Source organism: Rhinopithecus roxellana, chromosome 16 (assembly GCF_007565055.1).
Source record: "Rhinopithecus roxellana isolate Shanxi Qingling chromosome 16, ASM756505v1, whole genome shotgun sequence".
Classification (NCBI taxonomy): Eukaryota; Metazoa; Chordata; class Mammalia; order Primates; family Cercopithecidae; genus Rhinopithecus; species Rhinopithecus roxellana.
This window is the reverse complement of record NC_044564.1, coordinates 22,987,283-23,005,226: the sequence shown is the minus strand read 5'-3', so window position 1 is coordinate 23,005,226 and position 17,944 is coordinate 22,987,283. Positions and strand designations below refer to the sequence as shown.

At 48.4% G+C, this 17,944-nt stretch overlaps 2 protein-coding genes across 3 annotated transcripts; both read left to right on the top strand.

Annotated features, from left to right (window-relative positions):
- The first annotated feature begins 9,970 nt into the window (after window positions 1-9,970).
- On the top strand, window positions 9,971-10,974 carry HRCT1 (histidine rich carboxyl terminus 1). Its single transcript, XM_010376115.2, has one exon. It carries the CDS (start codon window positions 10,110-10,112, stop codon window positions 10,464-10,466), a length of 357 nt encoding a protein of 118 aa, XP_010374417.1. The 5' UTR covers window positions 9,971-10,109; the 3' UTR covers window positions 10,467-10,974.
- A 2,360-nt stretch (window positions 10,975-13,334) lies between these two features.
- SPAAR (small regulatory polypeptide of amino acid response) lies at window positions 13,335-15,455 on the top strand. 2 transcript variants are annotated; one of them, XM_030919920.1, is made up of 2 exons: window positions 13,335-13,461; window positions 14,010-15,455. In XM_030919920.1, the coding sequence occupies exon 2, from the start codon at window positions 14,317-14,319 to the stop codon at window positions 14,542-14,544; it is 228 nt and encodes a 75-aa protein (XP_030775780.1). In that variant the 5' UTR covers window positions 13,335-13,461; window positions 14,010-14,316; the 3' UTR covers window positions 14,545-15,455. The 2 variants fall into 2 exon arrangements, with proteins under 2 accessions (XP_030775780.1, XP_030775781.1); XM_030919921.1 differs by having other exon boundaries at window positions 13,356-13,428.
- Window positions 15,456-17,944: the final 2,489 nt, after the last annotated feature.

The window sequence follows — 17,944 nt, the reverse complement described above, 5'->3', positions numbered from 1 at the left end:
GAGCTTTCTACATTATGGGAGATCTGCATGGGCTGGATCCTCATTTGGTTCTTGATTCAGTATGTCGAAAAGGAGAGAAAAAAGAATTTGGAAAATCCTCTTAGGAAACTGGCTTGACTTGCAGGGCAAAGGCCAATTTTGAAGGTCAAAGATTGCATGCATATTAAACTCCTCCTTGCATTCCTTTTGTAATAATTCAACTCTCTCTCCAGGCGAACGCTCTGCAACAACTAGGAAGAAACTTACATATTTGGAAAAGTAACTTTAAAAAGTAGGTTATCAGTCTAGGCAACATAGCGAGACCACCTCTCTACAAAGAATAAAAAAATTAGCCAGACGTGGTGGCACACAACTGGAGTCCCAGCTACTTGGGAGGCTGAGGCGGGAGGATTGTTTGCACTCAGGAGGTCAAGGCTGCAGTGAGCTGTGATCATGCCACTGCACTCTAGCCTGGGCAACAGAGCAAGATCCTATCTCGAAAAAAGTATATTAATACTTTTCAAAAATATTACCTCTACAGCATATAAGAATTTATTTAACAGATGCTTGTGGCAGGTTGTTTGCAAGTCTCACAGGAGCCATATCCACTGAAGTGTAGCCTGGACTATAATGCGGGCTCCTCCCTTTCAGACACACGGTGTGGCGCTTCAGTTAGGTCTTCTTTCACAGCTGTCAGTGAAGAGCTGCTTTTTCTTTTGTTCATGTTGATCTTCCACGTCTCTTGTTAAGTTTATTCTTGTTTGTTTTTAGAAGTTTTACATTTTTTGTTTTAATATCAATAATGCCTTCATTCTGTTTTTGAATTAGTTATTACTGTTATGTAGGAAAATCACTGATTTTGTATTTTTTAAATTTTAGAATCTAAATTTATTATTATTATTATTTAGAGATGGGGTTTCACCATGTTGGCCAGGGTGGTCTTGAACTCCTGGCGTCAAGTGATCTGCCCACCTCAGCCTCCCAAAGTGCTGGGATTGTGGGCATAAGCCACTGCTCCTGGTAAAAATTTTAAATTAAGCTTTATTTAAAAATTTGAATTTTTAAATTAACTCTTATTAGTGTTAATAGTTCTCCAGCATATTCTTTCAAGTTTTCTAGATACATAATCAGATCATCTCCAATATTTCTACCTTTTATTATATGTTGTTATTGTATTAAGCTAACTAAAAATGGTAGAAGTCAGCATTCTAGCTTGTTCCTGGTTTCATTGGGAATCTCAAAGTGCTGGGATTACAGGCCTATTTTTTTTTCACCATTAATCATGATGTTCACTACTGGTTTGAGATATTTTTCCTTTAATAATGTTAAGAGAGTATCCTCCTAATAGTACACTTTTTTTTTTTTGTTTTACTCATTTGCAACACAGGAGTACCTTGCAGATATTGCAGGTTCAGTTCCAAATCACTGCAATAAAGTGAGTCACATCAATTTTTTGATTTCCCAGTGCATAAAAAATTATGCTTACACTTTCCTATAGTCTATTATGTGTGCAATAGCATTATGTCTAAAAAGTACATATCTTAATTTAAAAATACGTTATTGGCTGGGTGCAGTGGCTCACGCCTGTAATCTCAGCACTTTGGGAGGCTGAGGCGGGTGGATCATGAGGTCAGGAGTTTGAGACCAGCCTGGCCAAAATAGTGAAACCCCGTCTCTACTAAAAATACAACAACAACAATTAGCCGGGTGTGGTGGCATGCACCTGTAGTCCCAGCGACTCCAGAGGCTAAGGCAGGAGAATCATCTGAACCCCGGAGGCAGAGGTTGCAGTGAGCCGAGACCACACCATTGCACTCTGGCCTGGGCAACAGAGTGAGACTCCATCTCAAAAAAAAAAACAACAAAAAAAACAAAAAAACAAAACAAAACAAAAAACCTTATTGCTAAAAAATGCTAATGATCACGAGTCTTCAGTGATGTGTAATATTTTCGCTGGTAGAGGACTTTGCCTTCACGTGGATGGCTGCTGACTGACCAAGGTGGTGATTGCTGAAGGTTGAGGTGGCTGTGGCAATTTCTTAAAATAAGTTGTTAATAAATTTTGCCATGTCGATTGAGCCTTCCTTTCACAAAAGATTACTTTGCCCAGATTCATCAAAGGAATCACTCTGTATGGCAGCTATAGCCTTACAAAATGCATTTCTTAAATAAGATGACTTAAAAATTGAAATTACTCCTTGATTCATAAGCTGCATTATGGAAGTTGTGTTAGCAGGCATGGAAACAACATTTATCTCCTTACACATCTCCATGAGAGCTCTTGAATGACCAGGTGCATTGTCAATGAGCAGTAATATTTGGAAAAGAATCTTCTTTTCTGAGTAGTAGGTGTCAACAGTGGGCTTAAAATATGCAGTAAACCATGCTGTAAACAGATGTGCTGTCATCTGGGCTTTGTTTTTTCTTTTATAAAGCACAGGCATCTATAAATCAATAGAGTGGATTTAGCATAATTCTTAAGGGCCCTAGGATTTTGGGAATGGTAAGTGAGCATCGGCTTCAACATAAAGTCATCAGCTGCAATAACCCCTAACAAGAGTCAGCCTGTCCTTGGAAGCTCTGAAGCCGGACGTTGACTTCTCTAGCTACGAAAGTCCTAGATACCATCTTCTTCCAATAGAAGACTGCTTCATCTACATTAAAAATCAGTTATTTAGTGTAGCCACCTTCATCGAGCATTTTAGGTAGATCTTCTAGATAACTTGCTGTAGCTTCAACATCCCAAAAGTACAAGTGCTGCCTCACCTTGTATTTTTATGTTATCAAGATGGCTTCTTTCCTTAAGCCTCTGCTAGCATCCAACTTTTCTTCTGCGGCTTCCTCACCTCTCTCAGCCTCCATAGAAATAAAGAGCATTAGGGTATTGCTCTGGATTAGGCTTTGGTTTCAGGGAATGTTGTGGCTGGTTGTCCTTTTATCCAGACCACTCAAACTTTCTCCATATCGGCAATAAGGTTATTTCGCTTTCTTATCACTCATGTATTCACTGGAGTAGGACTTTTAATTTCCTTCAGGAACTTTTTCTTTGCAATCACAAGTTGGCTAACTGCTTGGCGCAAGAGGCTTTGCTTTCAGCCTGTGTTGGCATTCAACATGCCTTCCTCACTAAGGTTAAGAATTTCTAGTTTTTGATTTAAAGTGAGAGACGTGACTTTTCCTTTCATTGAGCATTTAGAGGCCATTATAGGATTATTAATTGGCTTTATTTTGATATTGTTGTGTCTTAGGGAATAGGAAAACCCTAGGAGAGGAAGAGAGATGGAGGAAGGGCTAGTCAGTGAAGCAGCCAGAATACACACAACATTTATTGAATAATATTATATGAGTGCAGTTCATGGTGCCCCAAAACAATTACAATAGTAATATCAAAGATCACTGACCACAGGCTACCATAACAGATATAACAATGATGAAAACATTTAAAATATGGTGAGAATTACTAACATGTGTGACAAAGGGACATGAAGTGAGCACATGCTGTTGGAAAATAGTGTCGAAAGACTTGCTCGAAGTGGGTTGCCACAAACCTTCGATTTGTTTTTGTTTATTTTTGAGACAGAGTCTCACTCTGTCACCCAGGCTGGAGTGCAGTGGTGCAATCTCAGCTCACTGCAACCTCTGCCTCCCGGGTTCAAGCAATTCTTGTGCCTCAGCTTCCTGAGTAGTTGGGATTACAGGTGCAAGCCACCATGCCTGGCTAATTTTTGTATTTTTAGTAGAGATGGGGTTGGCCTCACCATGTTGGACAGGCTGGCCTCAAACTCCTGACCTCAAGTGATCCATCACCTGGGCCTCCCAAAATGCTGGGATTACAAGCATGAGTCACTGAGCCCAGCCCAAACCTTCAATACGTTAAAAGGAGAAAAAAAAAAAAAAAGAAAGAAAGAAAGCAATATCTGTGAAGCACAATAAAAACGAGGTATCCCTGTATTTATCAGGAATGCATAGTGAATTTTATTTTATACTTTTTGACATCTGTTGAGATGATCACATGGTTTTACTTTTTTAACCTATTAATATAATTAATTGCAACATATTTTAAAAATATGAACCCACCTTCACATTCCTAGAATAAATTTATTTTATGGAGTATTCATCTCCCAATGTTCTGCTAGGGATATAATATAAATTTGTTAGAATTCTGAGATTTGGGACAGGCACGGTGGCTCACGCCTGTAATCCCAGCACTTTGGGAGGCCGAGGCAGGCAGATCACGAGGTCAAGAGATCGAGACCATCTTGGCTAACACAGTGAAACCCCATCTCTACTAAAAATACAAGAAATTAGCCGGATGTGGGGGCATGTGCCTGTAGTCCCAGCTACTCAGGAGACTGAGGCAGGAGAATTGCTTGAACCCAGGAGGCGGAGGTTGCAGTGAGCCGAGATCATGACACTGCACTCCAGTCTGGATGACAGAGTGAGATTCTGTCTCAAAAAAAAAAAAAAAAAAAAAAAGATTTGTAGTGTTTTTGTGATATGATTCTTATATTTGGTATCAGGTTATGCTAGTTTTATGAAGTAAGTTTTATGAATTTAAAAAATAAAAAAGGGTCTCTATTTTTTGAAACAGTTCAAACAGCTCGTGTTGTGGTTTGTAGGATTATTTTCTTTACTCCTTTTGTTTTTTAAAAGAGTAGACTTTGTTTTTTAGAGCAGTTTTAGGTTCACAGGAAATTTGAGTAGAGGCTACAGAGATATCCCATATGAATCCCCCCTCCGCTATTATCAGCGTTCCACAACACAGAGGTACATTTGCTGTAATCTACTCTATGTTGACACATCATCACCCAAAGGCCATCATTCACGTTAGGGTTCACTCTTGGTGTTGTACATTCTACAGATTTTGACAAATTTCAAAATGACATGTATCCACCATCATAGTGTTTTATAGAATAGTTTCACTGCCTTAAAAAATTCCCTGTGCTCTACCTCCTGCCTCCTTCCAGCCCCTGGCAACCACTGATCTTTCTACTGTCTCCATAGTTTTGCCTTTTCCAGAATGTTAAATAGACGGAATCACACATATGTAGCCTTTTCAGATTGGTTTCTCTCACTTAGCAATATGCATTTAAGTTTCCTCCATGTTTTTTCATGACTTGAGAGTTCATTTATTTTTAGTGCTGAATGATGTTCCATTGTCTGGTGTACCACAGTTTATTTATCCATTCACCTGCTGCTTCCATTCACCATCTCAGTTGCTTCCAAGTTTTGTCAATTATGAATAAAGTTGCTATAAACATCCACATGCAGATTTCTGTGTGAACAAAAGTTTTCAGCTCATTTGGGTAAATTCCAAGGAGTGTGAGTGCTGGTAAATAGTTAGAAACAGTAAATAGCTGGTAGAGTGTGTTTAGTTTTATATGAAAATTCAAAGTGTTTTCCACGATGGTTTTACCATTTGGTTTCTCTTTATTGTTTTAATGTTAAAATTTTGCCTGGATATAACTAGATGATCTGGCCTCTTTAAATAGTTTCCTTAGGCGGGGTGTGGTGGCTCACACCTATAATCGCAGCACTTTGGAGGCCAAGTTGGGAGAATTGCTTGAACCCAGGAGTTCAAGACCAGTCTGGACAACATGGCAAAACCCTGTCTCCACAAAAAAATTAAAAAAAATTAGCCAGCATGATGGGATCCGCCTGTAGTCCCAGCTACTTGAGAGGCTGAGGTGGGAGGATCACCTGAGCTCAGGAGGTCGAGGCTGCAGTGAGCCAACTGTGATTGTGCCACTGCACTCCAGCCTGGGTGACAGAATGAGACCCTGTCTCTAAATAGATAGATAGGTAGATAGATAGTTTGCTGAGTACTAAGTCACTTTTTGATCTAAGGAGTTAATTCTTCAAGTCAGGCAATTTTCTTTATATTTCTTTCATGATTGTTTCTCCATGGGCTCTATTCTCCATTTCTGGAATGCCTATTATATAGGTATATTTGATTTCTGGATTTTTCTTTTCTTTCTCTCTCTCTTAATCTATTTATTTATTTATGTATTTCTGAGTTATAGGGAAGGTTCTCAAAGCAATCTTTCCAGATTTGGTTTTTAATTGGAAAATAAATTTCCTGTTTTTGCATATTTTCCATATTCATATATAGACTGACTTTTGGAATTGTATTTACAATATAAATTATGGAATTTTACTGTTTTTGTTTCTTAGATTCTAGTAACCCTAATGATAAAGATATAATAACTTACATCTTTTTTTGTATGTCTAGATATTATTATATATTTGCTCACTTTATGGAGGGACCTAGATCTACATACGTTTGGAATTGAGATTTGAAATGGGTCCTCTGAAAGATATGTAGATCATTTTCAAACATGTTGGTTCCAGGCAATGGGAAAAGAAGAAAAATGGAATATTTATAGTTTAGTTTTCTAGATTGGGAGATCCCATCGACCATGATTAGGGCAGGGAGAGCTTCTGAGAACAGGAGAGAAATTTGCTGTTCTGCTATGCAACTTCTTTTCACTATTTGTTGAGGTAGTCCAAGGTTGGCTGGCAGAATGTCCCCCCTTCTCTAACTGGCACGAGCACCTGGATTAGAAACCTGCTGGCCAATGTCCCTACTTTTCTGTGCAAACCAAAAGACGAACTGAGCCTTGGCTACCTTCTCTGTGAGTAGGCAGTCGCAGTTCCCAAGGTTGCTCAATTTGTTTCTCGCTTACGCCCATCTCAGCCTTGTTCCTAGTCCTGGCTGTCTACTATGGGGCTTTAGGGAGACTCTCCTGGGGCGTATCCTCCATTATTTCTCAGGAATGTCCTTCTTTAGTCAATACACCCATCAGCTTGGCTCCATTTGTACTGTATCTTGTTGAAATTCCTTAAAGTTTGTGGGCCAGTAATTTGATTTTTTAAATGGATTTCTGGTGTGGAATAGGATTTTCCCTCTTTTGCCTCTTTGTCTATTTTAATAGGAACTTGGAATAGAGAGGATTTAAATGCATGGGTCCAAATTATGATCCATCAGATACCATAACTTTTGACAGGTCAGAATACAAAACTGATTTATTTACAGTGTCACCACTAGGTGGTGCCACCAATTAGTGAAAACAATGTGGTTGCTAAGGGTAGACTTCCAAGAACCACCTGCAGCTACTACAAGCACAAGTTTGAGTGGTCTGGAACTTGTATTCACCTGTGCATATTTACATGTGCATGTGCACACACAATTATTGGTGTATGAGTTTTCCTACAGAGCAATATTGATTTACAAGCATGTGCATGAGTCTGTGTACCCTGGAAATATGGGCATGACGCTAAATAATATGAGTTTTGAAAAGCTTACCCATCAGCTGTGTGGTCTAGAACTCCCGTTCGTTGGCTAGGAAGTCCCAACCCTGGGGAAGAAATACAATGACAAGCTTTTCTGAGGCGGGGGATCAGGAAACACAGCCACAGTGTCCTTAAAGTTATCAGTCCTGCAAATGCTTGTGTACAGTGTACAGTCAAGCCTCCAAGAAGGTCTCTGTCACTTTTTTTTTTGAGACAGGGTCTTGCTCTGTTGCCCAGGCTGGAGCACAGTGGTATGATCTTGGTTCACTGCTATCTCAACTGCCTAGGCACAAGCAATCCTCCTGCCTCAGCCTCCTGAATAGCTGGGATTATAGACATGTGCCACCATGCTCAGCTAATCTTTTGTAATTTTTAAAGAGACAGGGTTTTGCCATGTTGCCCAGGCTGGTCTTGAACTCCTGGGCTCAAATGATCCACCCCCCTCCACTTCCCCAAATGCCATGATTACAGGCTACTGCACCTGGCTGTGTCACTTCTTAACATTTATGCCTGGTGTTCCATTATTGGAACGCTAAGCATGTGGGAGTTATTTTTATCCTACTGATCAAGGTCATTGCCAAGGTCTGAGTGCAAAAATTCAAAAAATTGCAACCTTAGGCATAAATGGGTTAAGTCACGGAGGACTGTATTCTCAATGGCTGTCCCTCATTGCCCCCATGAGTGCCCAAAGCATCTAATCAAATGTTCACTTTGGGATCCTACTACCCAGATGGGGAGTGAATCTGCACCTAATGAAACAGATGTCATGTGTATGTGTATGTGTTAGGGGGCCCCCCAACCCCTGCACCCTCCAGGTTTATTCGCATCTCCACCTCATCTTCCCACTGTCTCTGTGGAAGGCCCTGCTGATCTCAGGCTCTCACTCTGGATGGCTCCCTCACTGCAGGGACAGTACTCTGTTGAGTACCTGCTGTGTAGATTAGCACACAAGGCCGGGGGAATTTAGGGAAGTCTTTCCCTTCTCTGGCCTCAGTTTCTCCATCTGTCAGTGAAGGCTGGGTCTGGGTGATTCCAAGGGCCCTTTTTGCTGATTGAAGTTCTTCAGGTTCATAGTAGTAAGGTCCTGCCCCGCTGCCAGCGGCTGGTGTGGGGTGGGAGTCTTCTTGGAGAAGTTCTGAGGATGAAAATCCCCTGTTTGGCTTCCTCCTCCTCCTCACAGCAGACTTCCCTCCCTAACTTCCCTAGGGAAGGCAGCCAGGCTCCCAGGGCCCCAGGAGTCTGCAGGAGGAGTTCTTATTCCAGCATCATTAAAAGTTCAAGTGGCTCCCCCAAGGGCCGAAGAAGTGCCAGGAATCATTAAACCTGCTGCCCCCTGAGCCCAATTTTGTTGAAGAGAATGTTTAGCCTTTTCATCTGCTGAGGGTTTTCATTAAGGGTTTGAGGCCTCCCTGAGAGAACTCACCTCAGATTGAGGTCAGAGGGGGAAGGGTCCCTGGAGGTTACTTCTGGGAGTTCTGCAGAGGAGACAGGCTGGGTCAGGGCGAGGGGTTTGCCCAACATCACAGGGTGGAGGTGCTGCCAGAACTCAGAGAACCAGCCTTGCGGTGTCTGCAGACATTCCTCCAGGCGCAGGGAAGTGAGCCTGGAGGGAGGGGCTGGGGACTCAGCCTGGAGGGACCCTGCAGAGCCAGACACAGAGCTGGGGCTTTGGGGAGCCCCGCTGCATGTGAGGAAGGGCTTGGAGAACAGCCCAGCACGCCCACAGCAGAAAGGGTTGCCAGAGAGACAATGAGCACCTGTGGCTGAGGCCTGTCAGCAGGATGGGGCGGCGCCTCGCGGGAGGAACACAGGATCTGAGCCTAGCGGGTGGACTTGGAGGGAGAGTCAGTACTGCTCAGATCCTGCTGCTCTGTAAATGCTCCACTAGGTAGGAATGGTACTCACCACTGCTGGGCAGGGGGGGTGTGACAGAGCAAGGAACATGCCGTTTATGGCCACTTGAGACTGCTGAACTGGGAACCAGGAGGCTGGGCCTGTGCCTGCCCTCTCTGAGCTCAGTGGCCTCCTTCTTGCCTCCCAGCAAACTTGGGCGGACACCCAGACCCTCCTGCCTCCCAGAACAAGCTGGATGGAGGACTTCCCTGGATGGCAAAATCTGCCTGTGGTGCCTCCCTGAGCTTCTCAAGCTCACTGAGCTCAGGATGACTCATCTGACAGAGCCTGACTCAGCCCTGGAGAGGTCTGCAGGCTGCAGGACAGGGAATCACAGACTCTCAGACGACAATGTCTCCTGAGCCATGGAGTCCATTGCAGTAATATCAATGGCAAACGTGTGACAGGAGCTGGTGTTGCTGATTTATGCATCTCAACTCCTTTAGTCCTCAGAACACCCTATTAAGGAAGGAACTGTTAGCAGCCATTTTACGGAAGAGGAAACAGAGGACAGAGAGGTTAAGTAACTTGTACACAATCTCACAGCAAGTGAGTTGTCTGGCTCCAAAGCCCGTGTTGTTCATCTCTGTTCCACACAGTCTCTGAGAGGGGACTGAAACCCGGAGAGGGAAAGTCACTGAGCCAGGGAGCAGGAGGGTTCCTTTCCTCTAGACTCAGTGTTCCTCCCTCAACCAGATCCATCCTGACAGCTTCTCTGTCTCCACCTGGCCTCCCTGCCAGGCCTCCTCAGAGTTAACAGCAGCCTGGCTTCACCCTTGGCCAGCAGTTGCAAGTCCAAACAGGCTTCGCCCACATTCCCTGGCTGCTCTCCAGCCCGCAGCGGAGACAACAAAGTTCAGTGACTGAGAGGGCTGAGCGGAGGCTGCTGAAGGGGAGAAAGGAGTGAGGAGCTGCTGGGGAGAGAAGGACTGTCTGGCTCCGAGATGCTGGACCTCCTGGGGAGCACGGCCCTCGTGGGATGGATCACAGGCGCTGCTGTGGCGGTTCTGCTGCTACTGCTGCTGCTGGCCACTTGCCTTTTCCATGGACGGCAGGACTGTGACGTGGAGAGGAACCGTATAGCTGCAGGGGGAAACCGAGTCCGACGGGCCCAGCCTTGGCCCTTCCGGCGGCGGGGCCACCTGGGAATCTTCCACCATCACCATCATCCTGGCCACGTATCTCACGTGCCGAATGTGGGCCTCCACCACCACCACCCCCGCCACACCCCTCACCACCTCCACCACCACCACCACCACCACCACCACCCCCACCGCCACCACCCCCGCCATGCTCGCTGAGGCTGCTGCCGCCGGTGCCTGTGGACAGCAGCTGCCCCTGCCCTGCCATCTGTTCCCAGGACAAGTGGACCCCATGTTTCCATGTGGAAGGATGCATCTCTGGGGTGAATGAGGGGAACAATGGCCTGGGGCTTGCTCTGGCTGCATTTGCATGCTATGCCCCAGTGTACTATGGCTGCAGAGAACGGAAGAACACTGGGGCCTGAAGTGCTGAAGGGTTTGGGGAGTGGAGAGTAAGGGTGCTCTTTTGGGGTTGGACAGCCCACCTTGTGACTGTAACTACCAGTGAGCCCCAGAAGTGACAAGGGTGTCTTGGCAGAGCCAGCACACAAGTGGATGTGAAGTGCCCGTCTTGACCTCCTCATCAGGCCGCTGAAAGGCCTCTGGCGGGCGGGGCACTGGGAGAGGCCCTGAGAATGTCCTTTTGGTTTGGAGAAGGCAGTACGAGGCTGCACAGTCAATTCATTGGTGCCTTAGTCCAAGAAAATAAAAACCACTAAGAAGCTTTTGTGAAGAGGCTCTTGATTGCAGCACAGCGGGAGGGAGGGAGCTGCTCAGCCTGCGTCCTCATTGCCCTGGGACCTCCCTCTCTGATGGGAAGTGTGTGCCTGGAGCAGGCGGCTTCTGTCTGGGTCTTAGGGGCTGGTTGTGGAGTGGGAAGAATTGGGTGGGCTCTTTCTGAGCTCTGAGGGAGGATTCAGGGTTTGCACAAAACCCTGCCCACAGCAGGTCCTGTGTGCACCAGCAGGGCTCTGGCCTTCCGTGGGACAGTCCAGGGCCTTGGGGAGAGGAAGGTTGGAGTCACTGCGAGGCTCGCTTCCCAGAGCTCTGCCCCTGTACTCTTTTCAGCCCATGTCCAGGGCAGACTGAGCTCTGAAACTCGAGGAAGCCCCATCCACTGGCTGCCTTGAATCCACTTTCCTTGGTAACTGGGTCAGGGTTTCTTCTCCAAGGCTTGTGTCTTCAGCCATACTGCTCCAGTTGGTGCCTGTGCATGGTGGGAGGGCTGGGAGTCAGCGAGTGGAGTTCTTTAAAGTGGAGTCTGTGGTGCTGGGGTGCAGGGTGTTGGATGGCCTTGGGAGAATGCTGGGGTCTCACTGTCCTCTTCTCTCCAATGGGTTGGATAACAGAGATGCCCCCTTGCCAAAGCCTGGAGGCTCGTTGGAATATGCTCTGTGAACAGCTGGTGGGATCCACAGCGAGGGAGGAAGTCTGGCTCTGAGGCCTTCAGCCTGTGCCTGTGAGATGAGGTGGGAAGTGGGGGGAGACGAGGACTGGGGGCCAGGAGAGGCGGTGGGGAGGGGCTGGAGAGCAGGCCAGAGAGTCAGGGGCCTGGTGACTCACGGGAACAGAATGTCCTCTTTCCTTTCTATTTCCCAGTGGATTCTCTGTGAGGGCTGGAGGAGGAGGGTGTGAGGGAGAGAAGGAGGCAAATTCACACTGATTTCCTCCACCTTAGGTTTCTGGGTTGGGAAAGTGGACCCTAGGCTGCCGTGCAGTGTTGATTTTCTCTGCAGTGTCCTTCAAATCCACCCCCTTCTCCATTCCCATGCCCTGCCTAGCCCAGTCCCCTCCATCCCCTTCCTGGATTCCTGCCATGACTCCTCTGGCTGCTCCCTGCAGCCCTGCCCCTTTCCCAAGTATCTCCAGGCTGATTTCACAGATGAATCAAAGACGGGGAGGAGGTTCCCTGAAAGCCGGAAACGGGAAAGGAAGCCTATGCAGGGCAGGAGATAACCCGCTGAGCAATCGGCCTTTATTCCAGTTTAAAAATGAGGAACCACTCAGACAATCCGCAAATCCGCAGGCGGCCTACAGCTGCGTGCACACAGGAAGAACAGGCAATGAGAAATCAAAGGAACAAATGTTCAAGCTTGAGGCATAGTCCCCTGGTGCCCTCTATCACCCCAGTTAAGGAGGTGATGTTGGTAACTCAACCTGAAACCACAGGCCCCACAGATCAGCCCATCGTTTCCTTCCATCTGGCCATCCCAGTTAATACAAATAATCTAAGGAATTGGCTTCCTGTCGTGGCCCACAGCCTGCTCCATGTGGAGGAGGAGCCCAGGGCCCAGCTGGTCTCATCATCTCAGAAAAGGGACAGATTGAGGATACGATAGGCCATTGCTTGCTCTGAAAAGTTGCTCTCCCATTCTGTGCAAAGTGCCAGTTTCCTAATACTGGTTCTAAAGCAAGTTCCCTTGGGCCTTGGAGAAACTGAAAAGGACCCAGGCTGTGTGAACTTGGGCTAGCCCTCTGCCCTTTCTGGCACTTTGCACCCAGATCAGTAAAATCACAGAATCAGATGGTTGCTCTGTGGTCCCATGGTAACTGAAAAGTGCACTGTAGGAGTGGAGGGAGGGCGGTCCCTCCTGGGCCATTGCTCACTTCTGTTAACATGGCTAATTCAGAATGGGCTACAGGCAGGTCATTTAACCTCTATGACCACAGGATCTTTATCTATAAAATGGAGGCTGTCTTGCTATCACTATGCAGGGGTGCTGGGGAGGTTATATGAGATCATGTCTGGTGAGGTCCCATGCCTGGAGTTATTGTTCTCATGGCTCTGTTTCCCAGAATATGGACAAAGTGGGGCTAATAGTCCAGTCTCCTTTCTGGAAGTGGTGGGGGTCTCAGGAGGTGTTGGGTGTGAAAGGGCTCTGACCTGGCAGACTAACTCAGTTGCCTGGGCCTAGCTTATTCCCCTGACCTCCTGGCAGGGAGCAGGGTGGAAATGGCCTGGGGTGCGCATGGTGGGGCAGGATAACTGCTGAGCGGGGGTTGGACAGCTGCAGTGTGGATCCTAGGCCCTCGCTCACAATTGGAGGAAAGAATTCAGGAAGTGCTCACAGTTGCTCATACATCTTGGAGCCAAGTTCCAAGTAGGACGGAGGCTGCAGCACCCAGGGAGGAACGCCAAGGTCTCTGGGACAGCCACCAGTCCAGGAGGCTGCAGCACCAGGTACAGCCAGGGCTGGCCCTTGGGAAGCCCAGGGTAAGTCTTCATCGTATAAGAGTGTGAGCAACGGGCTGAGCAGGCAGCAAAGGGGGCGGGTGAGGCCAGCACCTAAGAAGGCTCTTCCGGGACCTCTGGGTAAACAGCCCTACAGTCACGGACAGGGCAGGGATTCCCGGGGAAGAACATGATACTCTATCTAAACTGCATTATCCCAGCGCCATGCAGAAAAGGAGGCCAAATGCAACCTGCCCCTGCCTCCAGCCCCCGCTGAAGGCCCTGGCACCTGGGGTGACCCGTGAGTGTCCCCTGCCTTGCCCAGAGCTGGCGCATGCCTTCCTCCCTCCTCATGTCCCTGCCCCCAAGGGCTGGGGAGGCAGCAGATAGGCCAACTGAAGGACTGGCCCAAGGTCCCTCCTGGGGAGGAGCCGGGATACTCCTGCATTCACAGTAGGGGGAGTATTTTGTCTTTGGTCTGAGTGTAACTTGCTCTTGAAATCCGTAGGCGTCACGGGAGGGCCAGGGCTGGCTAGGCTGTCTCTGTGTGACGTCTTCTGACCCCTCCTCTCCACCTCCTTCATGTCCAGGGAGTCTGTGCTCACGTCTTCCAGGACGGTGCTTCTTCTAGAAGCTGACATGGAGCTGACCACAGCTCTTGGAGGCCTGGCCTGAGGCTTAGAAAATAGACAGAGATCATCTGAGATTTGAGCAGTGGGGCCACGTGGCAGCGCCCGATGGCCTGGAGCAGGAGCAACCCAGGGACTCGGAGCAGCATCTTCTTAGGAGACAGAGGGAGAGCCGCCGGAGGAGCACAGGGCAACTGCGATCACCAAGAGCCTCCTGTTCTGGATGGGAGCGAAGGCTCTGAGAGGACCTAAGGCTGCTTAGCGGGCCATGGAAACGGCAGTGATTGGGGTGGTGGTGGTGCTGTTCGTGGTGACTGTGGCCATCACCTGCGTCCTCTGCTGCTTCAGCTGTGACTCGAGGGCCCAGGATCCTCAGGGGGGCCCTGGCCGCAGCTTCACGGTGGCCACATTTCGCCAGGAGGTTTCTCTCTTCACAGGGCCTGGTCGCCATGCCCAGCCAGTGCCGAGTGCCCGGGACTTCTGGACCTTCATGTGAGGCCTGAGTGCCCAGGATTTGCTGTGCCGATGGGTCAGACTCACTCGCCCCTCAGCAGGCCTTCCCGGACCTTCCCCTCCTCCCAGGGCCTTCTCCCTGTCCTTCCCCTCCTGTACTGTGAACTTCCTGTCTCCCCCCATTCTAGCCTTCTGTGCCCTCCAGGCTTGGGGATCCTTGTTATTGGGACCCCTGACAGCCCAGTCAGGGTCACCCACAGGATGGGGCTTAGGAGGGGTCTGAGGAGTGAGTGAACAGACACGGCGCTGGACTGCACAGTCGGCTGGCTTTGCTGATCTACACCAACCACTGAAATATCACTGGGATGTATTGGAAACGGTGTGCCTATGACTCCCACCTGAGCACGCAGCACCCTCGAGTGGCCATTTTTAGAAACCGCTGCTTCCTTGCTCTCCTAATTGATTACTTTTGCACATTGCACAGAACCCAACCTCGAGGCCTGCTCCCTGCCAGTTGCCTGAAATCAGCCCTAAAATTCTGAAACCAAAAAGGTGCTTCCTGGGAACAAGTGATTTACTTTAGATTTGAAAATGTATATCCTTTTATGGGCCTTTCCAAATCAGATTTGAAAAACCACAAAAGGAAACAGAAGAGAAAATAAGAGCCACAGAAAGTACAATATGTTTTATTGACAGGAAAGCCAGAAATAAGATTTTTTAAACATATTTTTAATGAGACTTTATTGCTATATTCCACTTTTATTCTTAGAGAATGTGAATGACTTGTGTCACTTCAGAGTGACAGAAAAATCGGGAACCGAAAGATAATTCCAGACAAGTTAAAATGTTATATTACATTCAGAGCTCTTGTTTTCATCACAAATAAGGAGATATTCAGTTTTTATTAACAGAAAACCCATTCTCCCGTGGCCATGGAATAAATGCTGTGCTATATTTAAGGAATTTGGTTGGAAGGGTGCAAAATTGTGAGCCTCCTGGCTCTTATGTCTGTATCCAGCCCTGAATAGATGGCTCTCCCAGGACCTGTTTGTTGAGGAGGGCAGGACTGAGCTTTAGGGGGGCTCTGGCCTCTAAGGGTGTCCAGACAGGCTGCCCTTGCCATGTGGCTGCTAGGGGAAGGGCTCTCAGAGAGAGTGGTTTGGAGCTGGAGAGGTGTGGGGGCAGGGGGCGGGAAGGGGCGGGGAGACAGTGAAGCTGACAGAGAAGGAAGTGGAGGAGCATGGTGGGCGGGGCTCAGCCCAGGTCCAGGAGGTCCTGGGACCATGTCCTGGACACTCCTGACACCAGCCCCCCACACAGGGCCTTCAGAGATGCACAGAGAAGGGAACTGGCATGTGTGGGGAGGCCCTGGAGATGGAGGGAAGATAACTTGAGGGCTGTGTTCTCTAAAAGCAACAGTGAGACAAAGTTTGGGTGCAAGATATTTATCAGGGATTAACACCTTTAAGGGGAAGAGGGAAGAAGCAAGACTGGGTGGAGGAAGAAGTCAAACCGTGATGCAGGCCCTTAATATCTCCACAGCTTTGCTCCGTCTGAGTCCTTCCCCTCCCCCAGGGTCTAACCTCAGCCAGGGCAGCTCTCTGCAGCCAAGGCAGGCCTTGAAGTCCTTCCTTTCTATTTTATTATTATTATTTCTTCTATTTTATTTTAGGAGATGGGATCTCACTCACTCTGCCACCTGGGCCAGAGTGCAGTGGTGTGATCATAGCTCACTGCAGCCTTGAATTCCAGGCTCAATCAATCCTCCCACATCAGCCTCCTGAGTAGTTGGGACTATAGGTGCATGCCACCATGCCTAGCTAATTAAAACATCCTTTTCTTGTAGAGATGGGATTTCACTATGTTTCCAAACCTGGTCTCGAACTGTCCTGGCCTCAAGTGATCCTCCCACCTTGGCCTCCCAAAATGTTGGGGGTACAGGTGTGAGCCATTGCATTTGGCCGAAGTCCTTCCTTTAAAGGGGACCTGGGCAGCACATCTCCATAGGAACTCAGTGGGGTCCTGTTCTTGGAAGAAACGGGACTGGTCAGAGGTGGGTGAGTGTGTCCAGACACAAAGAAAAACCTGGGCACAGGAGATTCATGATGGGAGAGACGGCTGTGCAAGATCTGGAAGGGAGAAGAGTGGGCCTCAGTCTCCCACTCTCCTCCGCCAGAGTCAGCTCTGCTCCAGCTCAGACACCCTTCACCAGGAGCCAGGCCCAGGGCTCTGCTCTTGTACTGTGTGGTCACAGCGCTCACTACGTCGGTCCGGGAGGGTCTGCAGGCTGGAATCACAGGGCTGTGGAAACAAAGTGCTGATGAAGTGGGCATGGGGAGGGAGCCCGGCTTCCCTCTGCAGGAGACAGGCCGTCTGCCAAGCCTGGCATGCTCTTCGTTTGTTCACTTGCCCATCTGCCCACCCATCCACCCACCCATCCGTCTCCTCCTGGAGTAGATGCCGCCTCACTTACCCATGCATTCATTCACATATTCATTCACTCCTCCATTCAGTAAACACTGCCTGGGCACTGACTGTGTACCCAGCCCTGCCAAGGGAACGTGGGGGTCAACTGGACATTTGGACCCCGTGGACACCTAGATAAGCCTGCAGATAACACACTGTAGGTGCTCGGGGAAGGAAGCGGAGCTGGGAGGAGGAGGCCTTGTGAGCTGGACTTGGAGAAGAGAGGGGACTTCAGAAAGCAGAATTTGGGGGAGGTACTGCGGGCAGGGGGAACAGCATGAATGGGGGTTCTGAGCGCATATGGGGGAAGGAGGTCAGTAGCTCAGCTTGGCCAGGCACAAGGAGATGAGGCTGGACAAGAGCCGGCTCCTGGGGAAGCACTTCTGGCCACATCTGGCCAGCATGTTTCCGGGCAGTGGATGACGTAGGCAGCAGAGAGGCAGCTTTGCTCGCCAGGCTGGCAGGCCCAGCCTCTGGAGGTACTTGCAGTGTGGCAACATGCTGTCGCTGCAGGGAGGGTGGCTCCTGTATCAGGAGCTGGAGAGAAGGTCCTTGGAGGATGCTAATGAGGCCAGCGCCACGTGGAGGTGGATCCAAGGGGTGGAAGAAGCCGTCCCAGGAGAGCAGGAGTTCGAAAAAAGAGGGTTGCCAAGGCCAGCACCCTGGAATGGGCTGACAAAGAGAGGGGCCGAGGAAAAGCAACAGGAGTTGAGACAGGAAGATGGGGAGAGTGGGGAGCAGAGAACTGGGGGTGTGGGGTTGCCAGATTTGGCAAATAAAAAGACAGGACATCCAGTTAAATTGGAATTTCAGACAGGTAACGAATTCGTTTTAGTATAAATATGTCCCATGCAACATTTGGGTCATAGTTACACTAAAGCATTGTTCATTGTCTATCTGAAATTCAAGTATAACTGGGCACCCCGCATTTTATCTGGCAACCCTATGGAGGGGAAGAGGGTTCGGAGAGGGCGGAC